Source organism: Dendrobates tinctorius, unplaced genomic scaffold (genome assembly GCF_039654945.1).
Source record: "Dendrobates tinctorius isolate UK_male_01 unplaced genomic scaffold, ASM3965494v1 ptg000107l, whole genome shotgun sequence".
Classification (NCBI taxonomy): Eukaryota; Metazoa; Chordata; class Amphibia; order Anura; family Dendrobatidae; genus Dendrobates; species Dendrobates tinctorius.
In genome coordinates, this window is record NW_027361775.1 from 14,332,702 (window position 1) to 14,357,289 (window position 24,588).

The window sequence follows — 24,588 nt, forward strand, 5'->3', positions numbered from 1 at the left end:
CATTTTTAAATCCAAGCCATAAGAAACCTTGTTTGCAGTTTGCAAAAAGCCATTATGAGGGCACAATTAGCATGAGGAAGAAAATGCTTTGGTCAAATGAGACCAAAGTAGAACTTTTTGGGATCTATGCAAAACGATATGGGTGGTGGAAAACTAGCACTGCAAATCAACCTGGACCCATTATTTCCACCGCCAGTGTGGTGGCAGAATCATGCTGTGGGTATGCTTTTCTTTAGTAGGTACATGGAAGTTGGTCAGAGTTGATGGGAAGATGGATGGAGCTAAAAACAGGGCATTCCTGGAAGAAAACTTGTTAGAGTCTGCAAAAAAATTTGAGACTGGGGCATAGGTTCACCTTTCAGCTGGACAACAACTCTAACGATACTGACAGAGCAACAATGGAATTGTTCATATCAAGCATATTCATGTGTTTCAACGACTCAGTCACAGTTCAGACAAAAATTCCATTGAGAATCTGTGGCAAGATTTAAAAATTGCTGTTCACAGATGCTCTCCATCCAATGTCACTGAGCTAGAGCTAGTTTGCAAAGAAGAATCAGTAAAATTGTTAGCCTCTATATGTGCAAAGCTGATAAGAGACAACATACCCCAACAGGCATGCAGCAGTAATTGCAGTGAAAGGTGATCTTACAAAGTATTGACTTAGGAGGGTTGAATACATATTAGCCATATTTAGATTAATATTTGTAAAATATTTAGAAAACCATGCATAATTTACTTAACACTTCACAAATATGTGTTATTTTTTGGTACATCACATTAAATCCCAATATAATACATTTCAGTTTATGGGTGTAACATGAAAAAATGTGGAGTAGTTCAAGGGGTATGAATATAAATAGCCATCAGAACAAACACAATGATTTATTGAAGGGTGAGCCAGCAGGGAAACCCCAATGGTAGAAAGGCACCAATGACTATGGAAAACATTGTATGCAAAGGATAAATATGTATATGTTACAAAGATGATTACCAAAAAAAAATGTAATGTCAAGCATATATATTAACAGATAAATTTGGATTGAAGTGTCATAAGAAAATGATTTCCTATAAATTAAGCCACTATTTGCACAAGGTGCAAATAATGCATGTGATAGTAATGACATGATGAGGCTCATCCAACAAATACAGCCTGACGCAGTAGCAATACTACCAAACTGCCTGGTTGGTTTATTTACAGTAGAAAGACAGGATCACATGAATGTATATAAAATCATTCAGCGTTTCATCCAGACAAATTGATGAATTTTTTTCACTTGTCATCCACGTGCAAGCCATATATAATCTGTTTTTTTTTTGCAGCAGCTATTAATCATTTGCAAGATCATTTAGAGTTTCCTATGTTATAGGATTGCATTGCATCTATAAAAATCTTGTGCTATACTATGACTCCTCATAGCATCCGATTTTTTTCTTGAATAGGTTAATGTCATCTGGTTTATGGAAAAAAACGAGTGCATGTTGCGATTTTGTTTTTCATATGCAGATTTATTCAGTGATAAAAGTACAAGTACAATCCCATTTTCACAAACTGACAGAAGATAGAGGGTGGAGAAACTCTTTTTTAATCTCTATCTCAGAGAGAAACTGCTGCCACTCTGATCAATCTCTGACCAGAGTCTGATCAAAGTAATTTACCAGATGGAGAGAAAACGATTGTGTGCACCTGCCCTAAGTATAAGTGTTGCCTACTGTAGCAAATATATCTAAATCGAGCTTTTTATTTTTATTAAAAAACTTTTTTAACTGAAAACAGTGATTGGCTACTTTTGTCATTTTTTTCCAGTTCTTTATTTATGCATGATACTCAAACAAATTTTATTTCCAATTCAGAACTTAAAATAATTTAGTAATAGGAGTAATAATGGCTAGCTCTTGGGACCAGTATGTTCAATCTGGGAGCATCAGCTCCCATTTCTGAAGGTGTACAACTAAATGCCTGAACCTAACTCTTAGTAATAGCTTTACGGGTACATTGCAATGCTTTTTTTTTTTAAAAAAAAGCACTTTATGTGGGCTGTTATTTGTTGTTTGTTGGAATTATTTTGAGATTAAAGTAAACCTGTCAGCAGTTTTGGTCGATATAAGATGCAGCCACTGCCTTTCAGGGTTCATCTACAGCATTCTATAATGCTGTACATTAGCCCCCAATCTGACCTGCGAGATAAGAAAAATAAGTTATATTATACTGTTGAGGGCAGAGTAAAATACTGCAGTGAGCAGGCGCTGGCTCTCTGACCTTTCCCTGCGCCTGAGCACGGCAGTACTTTGGTCTACCCTCAACAGGGCAGATAAGTATGTCTGCGCAGGAGCGCAATGCCAGGTAGCGATCAAGCAAGCGGGAGGGCGGCATCGCAAGAAGATAGGAGGTGCAGGACCCGGTCCTGCGACACCAATCGGACCGGACCGCACCGGACCACCCCCCAGGTGAGTATAATAAAACTTATTTTTCTTATCTTGCAGGTCGGATCAAAGGCTTATATGCAGCATTATAGAATGCTGTAAATAAGCCCTGAAAGGCAGTGGCCGTATCTTATATCGACTAAGCCTGGTGACAGGTTCCTTTTAAGATTAACAGTGTAAGAAAACTGCTTTGTGTTGGGAATTGTTACTTTCTATATCACTTAATGCTGCAATAAATAAATGTGCTGTTGTCACCATTGCATAACATAGTAATTATATTTAGTCAGTGGTTATTTGTAAAGCTTATGATTGTACACTAATAAGTGGCACCAGCAGAAGATCTTGAACCAGGCACCACTTATAATATATTGCAATGATGTATAACAACATATTATATTTAAAACATGTAAAGTCTTTATAATACAATATATGATATTAACAAGTTTTATCTATTCTCAGCGCATGCATGTCGACAACCAGAAACACCCATCCATGCTGATGTGAAAGCAATAGATCTACCTACACTGGGATATACCTTAATATATATTTGTCAGCCTGGGTATTTTCTATCTGGTGGCTCTGAGCACAGAACATGTAAAAGTGACATGAAGTGGACAGGAAAACCTCCTATTTGTAAAAGTAAGTCCAGTCCTTCACTAGAAAAAAATATATATATACTTTATATTTATATATATGTACATTTTTAAGAACTGTAACATTTTTCTTTGTTCTAATGTTCAAATAATAATTGCCTGTTTTCTTCATGATACAAAGGGCATCATTTTTCTGCAATTTTTCTATGCTTTATATAAAAGAGAAAATGAAAAAGAAAAAATGAAATTATAAGTGTCTATTTTTCACATTTTTTAATTCGCAACCATGGAGGATCACTAAAATTAATTTTAAATTGTATTAAGTTTTTCTGCAGTAATCATTTTTACATCTGTGACAAATGTTTGTTTTTCAATTTTGTTCTATGTATTTATTTTTAATTATTTCACACAGTACACTCTATAAAATTTCATACAAACTCTTTGACTGCATTTCAATGTTTAAATACATTTTTCATTGCTGATTGTACAGTAGTATGCCCGGTTCAGTTGCGTGGAAAGTTTAGCCTCCCATCTGAATGGTAGTGCTGAGATGCCAGCAGCTCCTCTTCACCTTGGCACCTGGTGAACACATTATTTGTAGTGCTAAAGGTGGAGGAAGCCCTTTCTATACTGTCTATATTGCTTGCTTGGCTCTGTGTATATAGAAATCTGGAAGGCAGAAATGCTAAAAAAAATCATTTTTCCTTTTTTGTGTGGAGCTTAGCTGTGTTTCTATCAGCCAGCTCTCCTCTCCTGCTTATACATTATCTCTGTGTAGCTGTTAACTTTGCAATGAATTTCTAAATGCTCAATGTTTAAAGTCATTTGTCTGGTCCACAAAAGGTAAGTTTCTGACCTGATATAAGCCTGTTGTCGGACGGGGCTTGTTTCGAACAAGGAACTGGTGGCAGAATACTGTACTGTGTTAGTGAGGAACTCTGGCAGTGACAGCCAGGAGGTTTATATCTATCCCCAGCCTGGACTGGTGATATATATCCCCATCACTGTGAGCGCCTCAATAACTCATGCCTATAAGGGAAGCCTTTCCGGTGACTATTTGATCTCGGTGCAGTTCCCTGACTCACCTGCGGCAAGTTGAGGTGCCACAGAGACGGTCCCTGCTAGGTCTTTCTCTCCCCTCCCCCAAGATGAGCAAAGTCAAAACCCCTTTCCCCTGTGAGATCCATCACAATGCCCAAGAAGGATCATATACAGTATGTATTGAAATACGTATTAAGCCAAATAACATTAAGTCTGCATTCACACACAGTGATCATGCTGCAGCTTACAAACACAATTTCCATGCGCATTGCTGTCTTATCACTGTTTACTTGCATAATTCCTTAATTTTGCTCTTTCATCTGTGAGACAGCATGGCCAATCATGATTTCCACTTGGTTTTTCAAGAAAACAGTTATTTCCATGCAATACTAAATGATTGTGCAGAGAAAATAGAGAGACATCATGCAATTTTTGTTTGAAATCAGCCTCAGTGGCTAAAAAATAATTACATGAGAATTGTTTTATGATGGAGGGTTCACTAAAATTGTGGAGGGTTCACTAAAATTGTTTCTCCTCTGACTTGAAAGAATAATGAGGATTTTTTTTTTGCTATACTTTGTCATTGATTAAATTATGTACTAGGCATAGTGATGTCTGTCTGTGCTTCATGTACTTTTCAAACTGCAAATAAGGGCTCATGTCTAAACCATTTTTCTCAATTCTCAACAAGGCACATTTTTGTGTTTTATCAAACATACACTTTAAAAGACTTTAAAAATCTTTCAGTTTCAGACATTAAAATATTTTTATCTTTTTTGCATGGGACTTTATATTTTTGTACTTTATATAGTCCCTTTTATTGCTGATATAGGGAGAAAATATAAAGAAAAAACTAAATACATGTCCACTTGGGTTTTTCCACAATAGGCGACTATAGACATTTTTGGGAAGCAGGGTAAGCCGATCGCAGGGGAGCGCAAAGGAAAGGGAGAAGCTTGAAAGGTTTTCTTCTTTATTAAATTCCACTACACGTTTCAACGGATAACCTCCGTCTTCATCAGGTGGCAAGTACAGGAAGTGGGGGAAAGGGAGCATAAAAAGGGCTGACAGCCAGTCAGCCATGTGAACTGTCAGTCCTATTATGTTGTATACCTGATTGAATGCGGTTGCGGGCGGCAATATGTTGGGAGAACAATACAGACTATGCATGCGAGGATGAACAAACACCGCCAGAATATCCGTAATGGATATCTAATGCATAGTTTGTCAAAACATTTCCTTGTAGCACATAACAAAGACTTAAGTGCTTTAAAAATCACTATAATTGATCAGATACCAGCAGAGACCCCTGACCGTTATGCGGCTTTAATAAGAAGAGAGAGCTACTGGATTTTTAAACTTGGCACTTTAGCACCTGTATCTTATTATTGAAAAAGTCATTTAACTATACCCCTTTTTTAGTATATTTTAATAGAATATTTTATTCAGTATTTTCATATACTGTCTTATATATTTCCCTTCAATTTATTGTTGTCATTGTGTTTTATATTATGCCCGTGTAATTGCTCTTTTCCTCCTTTTATTTTAATTATGCCTCCTACTCAAGTGTCCCTAATGATTACACCTCAATTGTGATTGGCTGTCAGCCCTTTTTATGGTCCCTTTCCCCCACTTCCTGTACTTGCCACCTGATGAAGACGGAGGTTATCCATTGAAACACGTAGTGGAACTTAATAAAGAAGAAAACCTTTCAAGCTTCTCCCTTTCCATTGCGCTCCCCTGCGATCAGGTTACCCGGCTTCCCATGTTTATATCCTCTCTAGAGGCACCAGACAGGAGCAGCATCAGATTACTATTACCAGCGCCCTGAGACCTGTCAGCCTGGCGCTCCATATATCTGTCTCACTCTGACTATTTCACTATAAACATTTTTAAACTGTGGTCCCCTTTCCATAGAAATTTTTTCTATGTATTGGACATATTTTTTAATGGTAACAGGACTAGAAACAGCAATTTTTACGGGCGGTGTCTTTTTATTGTTTTGTTTTATTTATTATTTTTTGATCATGGTTTTGAATTTCTTTTTGTTTTATTTTGTCCACTGTGCCCTCAATAATGTCTTCTAATACATTTTGGGTTCTATGAAAACATTATTACATTTATATTATCATCAATTTCCACTGCAACTGGAGCTGATATTTTAGCCACAGTTACAGGAGAAAATCATTCTCTCCTCTGCAGAGCAGAGCTGTCTAGGTTTCCTAGGACCTAGTTACTTCTTCTCCTTCTAGACACACAATGATCAAATGATCTCTCGGTCCAGAGGAGAAGGTATGATCAATGCTTCCTAAACTGTATACACAGCACTTGTTCAACTCAGCATGCATGCAGCATTTGAGAGCAAATCATGTCTGCCTACTCTGTAAATCAGCTAGCTGTGTCTTCACAATGTGTGCTGCAGCTCTATTATTGCAATGCCATTTTAAAACATCACTGCAGAAGAGAATGGGTACCACCTGGATGTTCTAAGCCTCTTGGTGGTCATGAAGTAGTTAACATACACTAAATGGGTTTCATTTGATTATTTTATTCACTATGCTTATATATTTGTATTTTGCAGGTAAAGGATTCAGGGAATTAAATTCAACTATCATAAAAATGCCAGGTTTGTTAAAAAATACTATATATTTTTATTGGAATGGAACACAAATTATGTAATATTAAATAGATGATAGATAGACAGACCAATAAAGAAATAAATGAGTCATGTATGTATTCTTAAACATTAATTAATTTAAAATAAAGTTATCCTTAAACTGAACATGAATTCCATTGCATTCACTGAAATTGCTTCAAACTGTCCATTGTAAGTAATTATTTTTATTAGGCACTAGACATGAAACCTTTCAGAAATTATGAAAGGTTGCAATTCGCTTAATGTCTCTCATGCGCTTACTGTTATCTTCTTTAATGGGGTGAATGATGCTGTCATAGTTATATTTCATGCCTTTCCAAGCAAAAAAAAAAGTTTATAGTGTATTTTGTCATAGTGTCACTTTTAAAATAGGTGTTAGATATAGGCAGTCAGACTTTTATTATTACATTCTGTCTGTAAAAAGGTAAAGCTACACTACAAATGCATCAAGAAAGATAAAATAATAATTACACTTTTAATAAAAGTGAAGTTACACTTTATACATTATCTATTAATGCTATTAAATTAAATAATGGGTCCTCTTAAATTTTGACAAAAATAATTAATAATCACTTAATAGGTTTTTATCACGTTCAGCAGTGTGCATTAATTCAAGTTGCAAATATAACACTGCATTGACTAGTTCTGAAAAAAGGTCAGGTGACCAAATATTGTGTATTTATTTTCAGTTCCTGCTGATGTTTTTTCTGTGAATTCCATATGGAAAGGGTTTTATGAGTATCTTGGAAAGCAACATTCGGCAACATTAACTGTTGACTGGTTCAATAACACAAGCAGTAAAGTGAATGGAACATTTTTAGATACTAACAATAGTGAATTAAAGTTATCAGGTAAGTTAAAATATAAGGAGCACTATTATAGGTGTTTTATAAACCTAAGAAATGATAATTGAAAAAATGTCAAATTAAATATTTAAAATGTTTTTCAGTTGCCAAACTTATTTTATGTACCGACAACACTTTCCAACTCTAAAGAGAAACATTGTCAAAAAAAAGTATTGATAGACTTTCTAGTTACTAATTTTGTTCAAAGAAGGGTATTCAAGCATTTGGTAAACATGTTTTAACACACTCTTTGAACTATTTTCATTGAGTTTTAAATGTAACCAAAAATTCTGGCATACAACTAAGGGCATGATCGTAACTTGTGCAAAGGTTGCAGTCATAACCTCAACCTCTGCATGTGCTTGGACACACTCTTCGAATTGTTTTCAATGAGTTTTAAAAATCAGCAACTCCAAGGCACCCCCATACAACCATGAGCATAACTATTGTGGTTGCAGTCACACCTGGACCCTGGAGCCTAGGATGAGATGGGCTAAAGATTTAGTTGGCACAAATGAGAAGATCTATACTATGAAAAACCCTTGAAAAATGGGGCATTGCTAAAGATCCTGCATTGGGGTCCACAGGTTTCAAATTAAACTTCACTAATTCCTATGCTTTTCCATTATTCATGTTTCTTGATTGGCCTACTAGAGTACAATACTATTTGCTATCATAATAAACTTAAAGGGGTTGCCAATGAAAAGAAGCTGTCACTTAGCCAGTGGATAGATGATCTTGGACCAGCACCAATTGTCAGAATGGGGATCTTTAATCTCCTTTAAAATGGAGTAACAGTGCACAGACTTGACTGGTATTCCATTTATTCTTTATCAATCTACCAAGCACTGCACTCATATTATTCCAATTGCCCCATAGAGAATGCCACAGAATTTTTTTGTGGGGTTTAAAGTTCTCATTTGGGGATAAAAATTCTCCTATCAGCCAAAGGTGGGCCTCTCATCAATCAGCAAGTTATCACTTATTTTGTGGATAGGTAATTATTTTTATTATTATAATTGTTTATTTGATTCCATGGTGCTGTACATGTGAAAAGGCTTTACATACAAATTATAAATATAAAATTACAATGATCTAAATAACATTGACAGATTGGTACAGAGGAGGAGGAGAGGATCTGGCTCACTCGGACTAACATTCTACAGGGGAAAGGGACAGTAGATTAGGATGCTGAATCAGCAGGTTCATTGCATGCTGTAAGTTTTCTTGAATATATGGGTTTTCAAGATTTGCCTGAAAGTTTTGAATGTTGAACACAATCAGACGAGTTGGGGGTGATAATTTGTTTTAACTAGACAACCCCTTTACCTTTATCATTGAGTTTTGTCTATAATACAGGAGCCGTAGGACCTCTAAATATGTAGATACTGTTTATCAGATTTTTGCAACAATCTAATATTTTTGGGCATCCTTTTTCTCCCATGGGGAAACACTAAACTAGCATGCATATACTGTATGTTATGGTAATGCTATAATATATAGTGTCCAATACATTTTTTAAGTAGCTAGTCCACGGAAACATTTTCCTGTCTCTTATGCATTAATATATAGGGACAGCTAGATATATTGTAAGAAAGTATAAAAGAATGCTTTCAATATATTAGTTCACTTCCCTGTTATATTATCTTCAGGTGTGTATAAAAAAGAAGAAGCTCACTTACTTTTGAAAGTTTTCCAAATTAAAGGTCCTTCAGATGTTTTAATAAGAAAGTTTCAAAATGATAACTGGGCAATGGATGGTTATGTAAGTATTCAACTACAGATGCAAGTATTGTTTATTTATATGAGTTATAAAGAAAACTATCATCTTTGTTTACACTTACACACATACTATATGATCACCTAGAAAATAATGCAGTTGTAGAAGTACATCAAATATGCATCAAAAGTATAAAAAAGTGTAATTTTTCTTTATCAGCGATTTACATCAAAATGTGGGAAATGTAGTCAGGAAAAAGTTCACATCATTTTTTATATTTAAGAAAGCGCAAAAAAAACCTATGACAACCACTATGTAAACAACATCTAGTACATCAAAGTTAAAAGAAACATTAATACTAATATAATATTGTGTTCGTGCAAAATAGGGAGTCTTTAAAAATAAAGTGGCTTAAAACTCCCACACCTACACTAAGTTGCAATTATTTTCACATTTTCAAAATAATATTACCAATCCATCCAGTTACAGAATATTGGTTGACTAAAGAGATATTTTACCTGTTTTAAATTGAGCTGCTGGGTACTCAGTGACTCATATGTTTGGAACTACTGCACAGATAAACAGATAAACTAACAGTCTCAGTCTTTCCTAGTTTTTATATCAAATAGTCAAAGTAATTAAGTTTCCTATCAGTACATAGAGTTTCATTATTCTGAACTTTCCAAGCTACAAGTAATATAATTTACTGTTTTATAGGTATCATCTGGAAGAGAAAAGAGTGCTTTTAACTACCAAGGCGATATACAATCAAAAAATTTTGGAAAGTTTATATTTCAAAGACAAAGTAAGAATTTTTTTCTTGTTTAAATGTCCATGGATCAACTTCAACCTAAAGGTTCTACTCAACTCGCCCACAAGACCATACTACAAAAATTTGATAATTTGCTTGATTTTGAGTAAATTCAAGGAAAATGTGGTCAAAATAATTATTATAACATGAATGAACCACAAAGACCTTTGCACAGGATGCAGGATGCACATGATTGAATATTTTGAAATAAAAAATTTTCAGGTTCAGTACTCATCACACGTACTCTAATTGCCTTGAAAAGATATTTATAATATTTTATGGCTTCCTAGGATTGTACTGGGTCCTTTCAATTAGGAAAATGCACACAAAACCTTAGAAATTTCAAAGTGACCTCTAAATTGAAAAGGATGGTAACTCAGTAGTAAGTAAAAGTACATTAATAACACAGAGCATTGACAGACCACTCATATTTTTTAAATGGAAAAATACAGTCCAAAAATTATCCCCTTTAGTCAATTGTTTTTAGGGATGAGCGAGTAGTGAAGTATTCGGACTTGCTGTACTCATTACGAATACCTCCTAATACTCAGGTACTCGTAACGAGTAGCGAGTCCAATGTAAGTCTACGGGAAATGCGAGTAATGGACTGTGTGTGTATGCTGGGCTGGGCGGGGACTGTGCGAAGACTGTGCCGGGCTGTGCGGGTCTGTGCTGGCCTGTGCAGGACTGTGCTGGGCTGTGCAGGTACTGTGCTGGGCTGTGCAGGGACTGTGCGGGTTGTGCCAAATATTGTGAGGTGAGTAGTGAAATTCTCACCTGGATTCGAGTACCACGAGTACCACATTACTCATCGAGCACCGAATCCTAACGAGTATACTCGCTCATCCCTAGTTGTGATCAGACAGATCATGCTGTGTAGAGCACTGACTTAAATTAACAGTGTCGCTGTTAGAGATAACATTCTGCTGTGGCTGAGCCAAACGATGTTCTATATATTTCATAATGCCTTTCGTTTTCTCCTCATTACTATGCTTGCTATGGGCCAGGAAGACCAATTGAGGCCTGAAATTAGAAAAACTACTGCAAAGATGGCTGGTGCCCATGGTGGTGATTGTGCTTTCATATCTCTTGCAAAATGTGTCCCCCTTTCTAAAAGTGGCATAATTAAAAATGTCCAAAAAGCCAGCAACTGCAACAGACACTATAATAGTATGACATGTAGGGATACAAAATTTGACTAGTAAAACAGGTGTGCAAAAAAAGAGTTTGTGACAAGAACAGTTTGTGAGATAAGCTGTCACAGTTAAATGTCTGGACTTGGGAGATTTTTCATTTGTATTTATAAGAAAATCAACTATTTCCCCCTTTCACTAAACAAATGCAAAGGAAATGCAATACAATAAATCAGTACAGTCACTTATGACAAGCAAGCACACACTTTGACACTGATTTCAGATATTTTTCTTGAATAACTGTTGCACTGGCTTGCATCTGCTTTCTAGCATTTAGAAAGAAGAAAGAATGTAATTGTAATTCAAATTCCGCAGGATAGATATAAACTGTAACATATCACCAATCAAACACATTGACTCTGATGCTGCTGGCATATCATCTGTCTCTCCATATTCCAATCATTTCAATATCTACATTATTCACAAACTAATATTCTCATTTTACTCAATACTACAGTTTTTTAAATTATTACTGTCTGGAGCATTTGTCCAGTGATTTAGAACGTTCTCTTCATTTCTCTATTTCTTTGCTGCGAGCTAAGACAAATTTTCACCATCCTAAATTCATGCTAAAATCGTTACTGCATTTCCAGGGCAATGCAAATATCTTACTTAACTCTTTTTTGTGCACTGTATCACAGCAAATCTCTAACTCTTAGAGCCCTTAGGTACATTTAATCAGTTTGAACCAGAAATCTGGCATTAAACTGTTTGAAATGTCAAAAATATTTTTGTACAACTCAGAATTGCACAAAAAAGTAGCAACTTTTGGAATTTTTACTCCACCTCCAAGAACTATGTGAATCAATGAATCAGCCCTTCATTCCTAAAAAATTAAGTTATTTCCTACCAAAATATCATTAAGAATTCTTTTAAGGATTGAAGATTTACTATGCATTGAAATTTCCATTACCCTGGTACCATGAAACTTACATTCAAAAGTATCAAAAAATTATGTTCTTAAAAAATAAAACTCATAACAAAATATGTATGCTAGTCCCAGGTATGCACAGTTTTGGATCAGTAAAAGATAATGTAATATTCAGAACAGGATAACTGACACAAACTCCCTAAATTTTGAATGAATTTTCCCTGTCATTTTCATTTATATCATCGAATGGCTAAAAATATCTTATTCCTACTAAAAAAGGCTTACTAATATGCTAGAGAAGAAAAAGAACAACTGCTGGAATATATTCCGCCAGTGTATCCTTTAATGTACATACAGGAGCTAATTAGCAACAGAACAATGTTGTTACAACTCTAGCGGGAAATCACAGTCTTTCCTTCTAAGAATAGTAGTTGTATTTCACTACTAAATATATCATGTTGTCTTGATGCAGAAAAAAAACAAAATAATAATCATGGCCCCTTTATCAACTTAGTTGCTGAGTATATTCTAATATTTATTACTAATCTATGACATTCTAGTACTCATATTTTATTATCTTGGTTATTTTGTCATTAAACTGATGCCCTCGATTACGGCATATCTGTGTGGCTTCTATTAGTGTGTCACAAACAAAAGACACCTCTAATTTTAGCTTAGCTGTTATCATTTAATTGGTTCTGATTCTCTCTATTCTCTATAGAGACATCATTATCCAAGAAAAAAGAGACTATGCCTTTGTTTTAGCAGCACAGAAGGTGAATGCTGGAATAAAGTGTCCAAAATCTAATGGACCAAAAACAGAATCTTCATTATATTTTAAGGTTTTTGTCTCTAAATTCATTATACAATTATAAGAAAAACAACACATACTCACTTCCATATACTTTCTAAATTAACTAAATACAAATATATTGCCACTCAATTTCTAGTATGTTTCTATAAATGCAAAAGATGAAAATTGAGAGTCGCCAGTAGATAATAGCTAACTGCTCAGGACTCTCAATTTTTATCTATTTTATGTAATGCCTAAAAGAGTACAAATACAATATATTATTTCAGCAAAGAAAATACCCTTAAAATACATAATAGTTAATTCATGCTGTGCCAGTGCACATTAGACCCCAGAAATGTAGATAGTAGGACTACTCAAAAAACTAAGAGAGAAAAAAAAGGGACAATGAGTCCAGAGCTACAAACAAAGTGAAAAACTTTATTGAGGCAACAATGGGGAACAGGACAATGAATAAAAGGATTAAGAATGTATAGTAAACAGACAAGTGTCAAGAGATAGCCAGATGCAAACAAAAATCCTGTGCAGCAATGACTAATGACTACAATGGGTAAATAGAATAGCTGGCATTGTACACTAAAACCAGGGCAAAACACATGTGTGCAGAGAACAAAAAGTCACTCTAATACATGATAACAGTGGTAATGAAAGGAGTGCTATAACACTCCCAATAATGTAAGAGGATCAGTCAAAAGAGAGACAATATTGCACATCTGCCCGGTTGAAAGGTTATAAAATCATAACATACCCATTAAACAGTCACAAGGGAATGCTGACATCCAGGAGAAACCCCAATGCGCATGGGCAACAAACAAGGAGAATTGGAACTACTAACACAGGAACAGAAATATGATGTAATTGGAATCACTGAAACTTGGTGGGACAATACACATGATTGGAATACAAGACTAGAAGGATACAACTTATTTGCAAGAAACAGACTTGATAAACGAGGAGGGGGTGTCGCATTGTATGTTCGAAACGCGTATATCTGCACAGAGATTGAAGCTTCAGAGACTGGGAGTTCTGTGGAAACTGTTTGGGTAAGAATACAAGGACAGAACAATGGAAAGGACACCATTGTAGGCATTTACTACAGGCCGCCTGTGCAAGCCAAATATATAGATGAACTCTTTATGCATCAGATGGCCAAGTTCTCCAAAAAATATGACATAGTTGTCATGGGAGATTTCAACTATCCAGACATTTGTTGGGAATCTCTCTCAGGCAAAACTAACAGGTCAAGGAAATTCTTATCCTCTCTTGCTGACAACTTTATCTTCCAAAAGGTAAGGGAGAAAACAAGGGGAACTGCTACCTTGGATCTAATCCTTATAAACAGGGAGGAAATGGTTGAGGAGGTAAAAGTGGCTGGGACCCTAGGAGGTAGCGACCATGCTATTTTAGAATTTTGGATTACTAGAGGTGGAAGACCTGTGAAGACTCAGACGTCAAGGTTAGATTTCAGAAAGGCAGATTTTAAGGGATTCAGAAAGAGAATTGGAGGGATCCAATGGCTGGATATCCTTAAAGACAAAAATGTCCAGGAAGGATGGGAAATCTTGAAAAATGAAATTCTCAAAGCACAGTTGTTAACAATTCCGAAAAGAGGGAAGAATAGGAAGCATTTAAGGAAACCAGGATGGATGAACACAGAACTTAAGCACATGCTAAAAAGGAAGAAAAAAATGTTTATAAAATGGAAAGAGGGAGGCATATCTAAAGAAGAATATAATGCTGTCTGCAGAACCTGCAGGGCACAAATCAGATTAGCTAAAGCTGAAAATGAACTGAGGCTTGCAAGAGATGTCAAAAGCAATAATAAAGGATTTTGGGGATATGTCAAAAGTAAAAGAAAAGTCAAAGATGCTATAGGATTTTTACAGGATGAAAATGATGAAATGGTAAGACAGGATGTTGAGAAGGCTGAACTTTTAAATTCCTATTTTGCATCTGTTTTCTCTCAGAAAGGAAATGCAACATCAACTGTTATTCACTGTCCTATTAAGGGAATAGAAGAATCCAGGATATCTATAAACAGAAAGATAGTGAGGAAACACTTAGCTAACCTAAATGAATTCAAGTCTCCAGGTCCAGATGAATTACACCCCAGAGTACTGAAGGAGATAGCAGAAGAAATTTTTGAACCCCTCTCCATAATCTTTGAAAATTCTTGGAGAACAGGAGAAGTGCCAGAAGACTGGAGAAGAGCAAATGTTGTTCCTATCTTCAAAAAGGGGAAGAAGGTGGACCCAGGCAACTATAGGCCGGTGAGTCTGACTTCTATACCAGGAAAGATCTTTGAACAAATTATTAAACAACATGTATGTCAATACCTGGATAAGAATGAAGTGATTAAACAGAGTCAGCATGGGTTTCTAACTAATAAGTCATGTCAGACTAACTTAATTTCCTTCTATGACGGTATCACTGATTGGGTGGATCAAGGAAATGCTGTAGATATAGTATATCTTGACTTCAGCAAAGCATTTGACAAAGTCTCTCATACAATCCTTATTGAAAAAATGACTAAGTATGGAATGGACAAGGCAACTGTTAGGTGGATTCATAACTGGCTTAGTGATCGGACCCAAAGAGTGGTCGTAAATGGCTGCACATCCAGTTGGAAGAATGTCTCAAGTGGGGTACCACAGGGCTCTGTCCTGGGCCCTGTATTGTTCAACATCTTTATCAACGATTTAGATGAAGGAATTGAGGGTAAACTGATTAAATTTGCTGATGACACAAAGCTAGGAGGGATAGCTAATACTAGAGAAGAGAGAGAGAGGATTCAAAAAGATTTAAATAAACTGGAGAAGTGGGCAGCAACTAACGGAATGGTTTTTAACAGGGAGAAATGCAAAGTACTACATCTGGGCAATAAAAATGAAAAAAGCATATATAGAATGGGAGGAATAGGGCTAAGTGACAGCACATGTGAAAAAGACTTGGGTATACTAATAGATCACAGACTGAATATGAGTCAACAGTGTGATGCAGCAGCAAAAAAGGCAAATGCAATTCTAGGATGTATTAACAGAAGCATACAGTCTAGATCACGTGAAGTCATTATTTCCCTCTACTCCTCTTTGGTCAGACCTCATCTGGAATATTGTGTCCAGTTTTGGGCACCACATTTTAAAAAAGACATCAACAAACTGGAGCAAGTTCAGAAAAGAGCGACCAGAATGGTGACCGGTCTGCAAACCCTGTCTTATGAGGAAAGGTTGCAGGATTTGGGAATGTTTAGTTTGCAAAAGAGAAGACTGAGAGGAGACTTAATAGCTGTCTACAAATATCTAAAGGGCTGTCACATTGTAGAAGGATCAACTTTATTCTCATTTGCACAAGGAAAGACTAGAAGCAATGGGATGAAACTGAATGGGAAGAGACACAGATTAGATATTAGAAAAAACTTTTTGACAGTTAGAGTGATCAATGAGTGGAACAGGCTGCCACGAGAAGTGGTGAGTTCTCCTTCAATGGAAGTCTTCAAACAGAGGCTGGACAGACATCTGACTGGGATGATTTAGCGAATCCTGCTTTGAGCAGGGGGTTGGACCAGATGGCCCAGGAGGTCCCTTCCAACTCTACGATTCTATGATTCTATGATTCTATGATTTCGCAGTAAAACCGCTTCCTTAGGGGGCGTGGCTTAACTGATGACATTGCCCAGTCAAATACCTGGTTGTCCAAGGTCACATGGATGTGGGGAACCAATCACAGCCAAATTGGCTGCATCTGCGCTGTGGAAGAGAGACCATGCCTCCACCCCCACTGCTCCAGCAGGAAGTGACACTGCGGTGGGGACGGCTGGCGCCTAGCATGTCTTCCAGCAACAGGGCACGCCTGAGTGAAGCAGGGAGGGAGTGAGGGAGGGAGTCACAAACCACAGCGTTGGATAAGAAACAAGGAAAAAAAAAAAAAACTCCTTGAGTAAAGATGCGGAGACAATGGGAGAGAGGAATCTTACTGATAGTAAATAATAATAAAAAAGGAGGGCTGATTCACAAGCAACTAGGTCAGACATACCATTATAGGAAAAAGGGGAGACAACCAATATACTAATATGACATATCAGAAGCAATGCATTGTAAATCATACATCATACATGTAATCTAGCTAATGTTGCGTAAAGGGACATATATATATATATATTATTTCATAAGATTTTTATTTGAAATCCTCAATCCTCAAACCAAGGCTTGAGACTTCAAAGTTGTTTTTCAGATCTTTTATCTTTTATTTTATGAGAAAAGCACAAAAATGGAAGGATGGTACTTCTACTAATAGAGTGAAATTTTTAGGATGCTGTAAATATCAATACATCACATTATCTAGCAACCAGCAGAACATCAGAGTGCAAAAAGACAAAAATAAGGCAAATAATTTCATGCTAGGAATATTTTTCTTAATGTGCAAAAATACACAGAAGACAAAACCTAGATGATTAAGAATGGCTAAGTCATGTAAAAAAATACATAAATAGTAGGACTAGAAGGAATAAAAAAATTGATTTGAAGTGAATCAAAATCATATAGAATTTTATGAAATTTGCTGGTTTTAGTAAATTCAAACAATTAACAATTTGATTTACAAAACTTGCCAAATAATTACATGAGACTATTTTACACATTGAAAAAGATTTCATGGCTCATATGACCACAGTTTCCATGATGCAGGCTCCCATGTAATACCTTGCATCTATCACATCAACTTGTATATAGCAGCAAATCAGGAGGAGAAGCATAATATATTATTACCTTTTTGAGAACGGAGTTGAATTTTATTAATAACTACACAAACAAACTGTAGATATTTACCTGTGCATATCTATGTTTGTACACCTGTTTTATTAGTCTATTTTGACAACTATACACACCCCACCTATTCTGTGGCATGCTGCCAAATTTAGAGTCCTGTATGTGTACCTATTTACATACCTAGAATTTCTTGTTTGGTCCTTCTTTGCTATGTGCTTTTTTTGCAAGTGTTTAACAATTGGGGATGAAAAGTTTATTATGGTGCTACCTAAAATGCATGATATGAAAAAGTGACAATGGCAATGGACAACGTAGTGTGAAAGAAATAAAAAAGGACCGTTGGCTAAAAATGTGTGAGCCACTAGAGACAGCTGGCACCAGTAATACTGGCAGAATTACTTCCATATGCAGATCACAATTGGCTTCTTTTACTTTTGGCAGGCATAGTTGTAGGAAAGAAATGAAGCAAGTTATATGGTTGTTATAGTATATATGGCACATCACCTGCATGTGTCATTGCAGGATGATGTTACCTCTAGCAATTACACCATCAATTTGAGTAGATGTTCTGCAGAGTATGGTCTATCAGATCACCATTGACTAAGAGGGATTATTTTTGGACTTAGTCTATCAGTGTTCTGTATTATTCATTAGCTTTTGGTTATTACCTGGTTACTATCTATTCATATGGTGAGGACTAGTGGCGGGTGGATGTTTGGGTCTGGTGGATAAAGCCGAAAATCTAAAAAAATTTGGTTTGATCTCGAACATGTTCCCAAACCCCATTCAGATGAAAAGGGGGCCTGAACATTGTTGTTTCCACGTAGCAGCTGAGTAACAGCATGGAAAATACAGGCTCTGATAGGCAAAAAGACATTACTGCTGGTCACAGAGCTGCGGTTCCCACACAGTCAGATAACAGCATGTGACCCAGAAGCTGTGACCGGTGGTAAAAAGGTTACCGTTTGTCACAGGTATTGCCTGATAAATAATTTTTAAAAGTGGTCCATCCAGTTTTGACAACCAGCCATGCCAAAGCAGACATCTGTGATGGCAGTAACCGTTTTACTGCTGGTTACAGCTACTGACACACTGCTATGTGACAGTGTGGGGACTGCAGTTCTCTGACCAACGGCAACTAACTTACTGCTGATCAGTGCCACTTAGAGTTGAGCGAAACGGGTCAGTCAAACTAAAAAAACGTTGACTTTAGCTAAAGTCGGGTTTCGCCGATCGAAACCCTACCATAGCGTGAGATCGGCCATGAGGTCGCCGAGCCGAGCGCCAAAGTCGCGTTTCAAATAATGCTTCCAGCGCCTTTTCTCAGCCAATGAAGGTGGACGCACACTGTGAGCAACGCGATGACATGGGCAGTAGCCACCACCATCTTAGAGAAGGGCATTGAAGTGATTGGCGTCACAGTGGGTATAAATGGGCGTGACCGCCGACCACATCTTACTTCTGCCTATCTTAGAATAGGGAGAGATGCTGCTGCTGCTGATTCTGAATAGGGAAGGGAAGAAGAAAAAAATTGCTTCTGCTGATAGTGCTTTTCACTGTACAGTTAGTATGCAGTGAAAGGGGAGGATTTTTGCTGTGTGCAGCAGCGCTGGTGGTGATTAGGCTGCCTTTTAAGGCTACCTGATAGCGGCATTGCTGTGTGCACACTGCTGTTCAAAATGCTTTTTTCAAAACACTCCAACTTTTATTATTTTGTTCTGGTGAGTTACCGAACGTTCTTTTTTTCACACACCATATAGCGGTGTATGCTCCTCACACACTACCGTGTACTGGCTGGTATCATGGACAAATAGAAGCTATATGGGTGTGACTCTGGAAAAACAAGTAGAGGAGATTTTCCATTTTTCCAGACCTTCACCTTATAGAGCTGTCTGCTTTTCAAATAGGTTTGTATATCTGCTGTTTGATCATGGTCAAAACTAGACAGAGACAGCGTGTGTCAGTCCATATACAAATAGACGGAGATTGACAAATTTCCATACAGACACCGTAAAGCGGTGTACGCTCCTCACACACTGCCGTGTACTGGTTGGTATCACGGACAAACAGAAACTATCTGGGTGTGACTCTGGAAAAACAAGCTGAGGAGATTTTCCATTTTTCCAGACCTACACCTTATAGAGCTGTCCGCTTTTCAAACAGTTTCGTATATCTGCTGTTTGATCACGGTCAAAACTAGACAGAGACAGCGTGTGTCAGTCCGTATACAAATAGACGGAGATTGACAAATTTCCATACAGACACCGTATAGCGGTGTACGCTCCTCACACTCTACCGTGTATCGGCTGGTATCACGGACAAATAGAAGCTATCTGGGTTTGACTCTGGAAAAACAAGCCGAGGAGATGTTCCATTTTTCCAGGCAAACACCTTATAGAGCTGTCCGCTTTTTAAACAGGTTCGTATATCTGCTGTTTGATCACGGTCAAAACTAGGCAGAGACAGCGTGTGTCAGTCAGTATACAAATAGACAGAGATTGACAAATTTCCATACAGACACTGTATAGCGGTGTACGCTCCTCACTCACTATCATGTACCGGCTGGTATCATAGACAAACACAAGCTATCTGTGTGTGACTCTGGATAAATAAGCCAAGGAGATTTTCCATTTTTCCAGACCTACACCTTATAGAGCTGTTCGCTTTTCAAACAGTTTTGTATATCTGCTGTTTGATCATGGTCAAAACTAGACAGAGACAGCGTGTGTCAGTCAGTATACAAATAGGCGAAGATTGACAATTTTCCATACAGACACCATATAGAGCTGTCCGATTCTCAAACAGTATTGTATATCTGCCGTTCGCATTACAGTCACATCTATACAGAGTCAGCATGTGTGTGTGACACTCCGTAAATACATATATGGAGATTGTTAGTTACACAAAAAACGCATACAGCTGTACACTTCTGATACAGTTCCGTATATCTGCTTGTTGGATTACGGTCAAATACATACTGAGAGAGCGTCTGTGACTAACAAAATATATACGCAGATTTAATTTTTTTAATACACCTTACACAGCTGGATGCTCCTCATACAGTACCATCTCTCTGCTGGTATTTTTGGTACATTTTCCCAAACATGAGGAAGTATGGTGGAAGAGTCCACGGACGTGGGCAGAGGGGCGCAGCTGGTACTGATGGTGGTGGTGCATCGGCTGGTTCTGGCAAAAGCACAATAGCAGCTAAGGCAGGAGGTGTTGAGCCCGCGTCATCGTCTGGCCCAAGAAGGCCTGTAAGGTTGCCTTTTCTTGGAGTAGGAAACTCGCTTTTAAAGCCGGAGTGTCAGGAATATGTTTTGGCGTACATTGCCGAAACAGCCACCACCTTTATTGACTCCTCTTCTGAACGTTCGAAACCTGCAAGCACGGAGTCGTCAGTGCAGGGTTCTGGTCAGGAAAAACACCTTTCCTTGTGTCCTTCACCTCCACAAAAAGTTAAGGATGTGGCAGCCCACACTTCAGATTACTCTATAGAGCTCTTTTCACATACTATACCATGCCTGGGCTATCCAGTCAAATCCTCAATTCCCCAGTCCAAGATGAATCTGACATGGAGTGCACTGATGCACAGCCACTGCTAGATGATTCTGCTGGTACATTGACCCAGAGCACTACATTGCCCTCGCAGTCTACTGAGCCAGAATCTGACCATGATGAAACTCAGGTGTCCCTTCCTGCAGACTATACCACCTTACACGGTGACACAGAGGAAGGTAAAGAGGAAGGTGCAGATGACTTTGAAGAGGAGGTGATGGATAACTCAGTTCTTGACCCAGATTGGCATCCAGTAGGGGAGGAGGGTGGCGCTGGCAAAAGTTCAGGTAAGGAGAATGATCCGCAGCAGGCATTGACATCGCAGCAGCGGTTATCTGGCAGGCCCATAGCTGTCCAAAAACGTGGACCAAAAACTAAAAGACTTGCAGGACAGCTTGGCCAGACAGTCAACTTAGCACAGCGTACAAGGCCAGAAAATATATACCATAGTAGGAAGAGTGCTGTGTGGCACTTTTTTGTCCAAAATCCTACTGATAAGGCAAAAGTTACCTGTAAGAAGTGAGGAAGGACCTTTAGCCGAGGTAAACAACTCAGAAATTTGAATACCAGTTGCATGCTTATACATTTAATCAACATGCACTAGCAAGCGTGGATGGACTACAAAACCTCAGGTACCACATGTGCACCTGCTGCGACTGAAGGTAGCCAGCAATGCTCCATCTCTTCCCCCACTGTAAGACCACCGCCACTGTTAAGCACACCACCAGCACTAAATGTGGAGGTGTCGTCGCAAGGCCAAAGCACTCAGGGAATCACAATGGTTTTGCAACACAACACTGAATCTAGGCCATCACCACCAATACCATCACCAACCCCCTCTCACTCCGTCCGGTCCACCGCTACTTCCCCCATATGCAGCTCTCCAGTACAGATCACTCTACCAGACACTATGAGTAAGACAAGAAAGTACTCATCCTCTCATCCGCATACACTGTGTTTGAACGCCTACATTGCCAAACTAATCTCATTAGAGATGATGCCCTACCGTTTGGTTGAAAGCGAAGCTTTCAGCGAGCTCATGGCCTACGCTGTCCCACGGTATGACCTACCCAGTCGGCACTTCTTTTCTTGAAAAGCTATCCCTGCCCTCCACCGGCATGTGAAAGACCGCATTGTCCATGCACTCAAACAGTCAGGGAGTGGAAAGGTGCACCTCACAACAGATGAATGGACGAGTAGGCATGGCCAGGGCCATTATGTGTACATCACTGCGCACTGGGTTAATGTGGTGGATGCAGGCTCCACAGGGGACAGCGGCGGTGGAACAGTGCTGCCTAGCCAACGGTATAGGAAACAGTTGGCTGTAGGCTTTCGACCCTCCTCCTCCATAAGCGAAAGCTTGTCCACAGAGCGTAGTCACACAAGCACTCCATCCGCAGCTGGCAGTGTTGCACACGAGGTGTCCCACTATCGAACAGCTAGTGGTAAGCGTCAGCAGGCTGTGTTAAAGAATGGTAACCGGTCTGCAAACACTGTCTTATGACTAAAGGTTGCAGGATTTGGGAATGTTTAGCCTGCAAAAGAGATGACTGAGAGGAGACTTAATAACTGTCTACAAATATCTCAAGGGCTGTCACATTGTAGAAGGATCAACTTTATTCTCATTTCCACAAGGAAAGACTAGAAGCAATGGGATGAAACTGAATGGGAGGAGTCACAGATTAGATATCAGAAAAAACTTTTTGACAGTTAGAGTGATCAATGAGTGGAACAGGCTGCCACTAGAGGTGGTGAGATCTCCTTCAATAGAAGTCTTCAAAAAGAGGCTGGACAGATATCTGTCTGGGATGATTTAACAAATCCTGCTTTGAGCAGGGGGTTGGACCAGATGGCCCAGGAGGTTTCCTGTTCTCCACTCCCTACCTACTTTGCTTCCCAATTGACTTGCATTGGGTTTCGTGTTTCAGTCGGCCTCTGACTTTTCACTATAGTTGGCCGATTTCGTTCCACCCAACGTTTGCGAAAGTCGGGTTTCATGAAACCCGACTCGACCATAAAAAAGGCAAAGTCGCTCATCTCTAGTGCCACTGTTTTTTCTCGCACTGTCACACAGATGACAGTGTGAGAAACAGCTAATGTTCGCGGGGGGAGGGCTGAACCTGAACAGTAAAACAGACTTCCTGGAGAAGTCTGTTTTCTGGGTCCGTGCACAGACACTAGGTGTTCGGTATGGATCCAAACTTTACTATTCGGGTTCGCCTCTCTATTGAGGATAAGTTTACATTACTAGGGCTGTGTTTGGGTTAAAAAGCTTGAAAGGGGTTGTCTACAGTCCTAGCACTATTACAATATGTACAGTGGGTACAGAAACTATTCAGACCCCTTTAAAATTTTCACTTTTTCATTGCAGTCATTTGGTAAATTCAAAAAAGTTCATTTTTTTCTCATTAATGTACACTCTGCACTACATCTTGACTGAAAAAAAAGAAATGTAGAAATTTTTGAAAATTTATTAAAAAGAAAAACTGAAATATTAAATGGTCATAAGTATTCAGAACCTTTGCTCAGCATTGAGTAGAAGCACCCTTTTGAGCTAATACAGCCATGAGTCTGCTTGGGAATGATGCAATAAGTTTTTAACACCTGGATTTGGAGATCCTCTGACATTCTTCCTTGCAGATCCTCTACAGTTCTGTCAGGTTGGATGGTCAACGTTGGTGGACAGCCATTTTCTGGCCTCTCCAGAGATGCTCAATTGGGTTTAGATGAGGGCTCTGGCTGGGCCAGTCAAGAATGGTCACAGAGTTGTTCTGAAGCCACTCCTTTGCTATTTTAGCTGTGTGCTTAGGGTCATTGTTTTGTTGGAAGGTGAACCTTCGGCCAAGTCTGAGGTCCAGAGCACTCTGGAAGAGGTTTTCATCCAGGATATCTCTGTACTTGGCCGCATTGATGTTTCCCTCAATTGCAACCAGTCATCCTGTCCCTTCAGCTGAAAAATACCCCATAGCATGATGCTTCCACCACCATGTTTCACTGTTGGGATTTGTCACGCCGCCTCCGCATACTTACCTGGCCTCCGCTCCCACGCCGCAGCCCCACGCCGTCCGACAGTCACGGCGGTCCCTTCTGACAGGCTCGCGGCTGACGGGGTCTCTGCATGCAATGCGCATACGACATAGGCCGCGGCCACGCCTCCCTACTGTTACTTGTGCTCCGGCAATGCCCTGACCTGGAAGCATCTACGGACCAATGGCAGACCTGACAGGGCCATATCAGACCGTTCCCCCCTGAGGGAGGCACCTGATCGTTGTGTTTGCTAGCACACTGGGCCCTGCTTCCTC

The 24,588-nt window shown here is 38.6% G+C and overlaps 1 protein-coding gene across 2 annotated transcripts in view; it reads left to right on the forward strand.

Annotated features, from left to right (window-relative positions):
- CSMD1 (CUB and Sushi multiple domains 1) overlaps nt 1–24,588 on the forward strand; it is a 2,734,739-nt gene that overhangs the window by 2,677,140 nt on the left and 33,011 nt on the right. For both annotated transcript variants that reach the window (XM_073589180.1, XM_073589181.1), the window contains exons 64-68: nt 2,884–3,063; nt 6,640–6,684; nt 7,404–7,565; nt 9,212–9,324; nt 9,997–10,084. In XM_073589180.1, the coding sequence (XP_073445281.1) occupies nt 2,884–3,063; nt 6,640–6,684; nt 7,404–7,565; nt 9,212–9,324; nt 9,997–10,084 (588 nt within the window). The remainder of the gene's footprint in view (nt 1–2,883; nt 3,064–6,639; nt 6,685–7,403; nt 7,566–9,211; nt 9,325–9,996; nt 10,085–24,588) is intronic.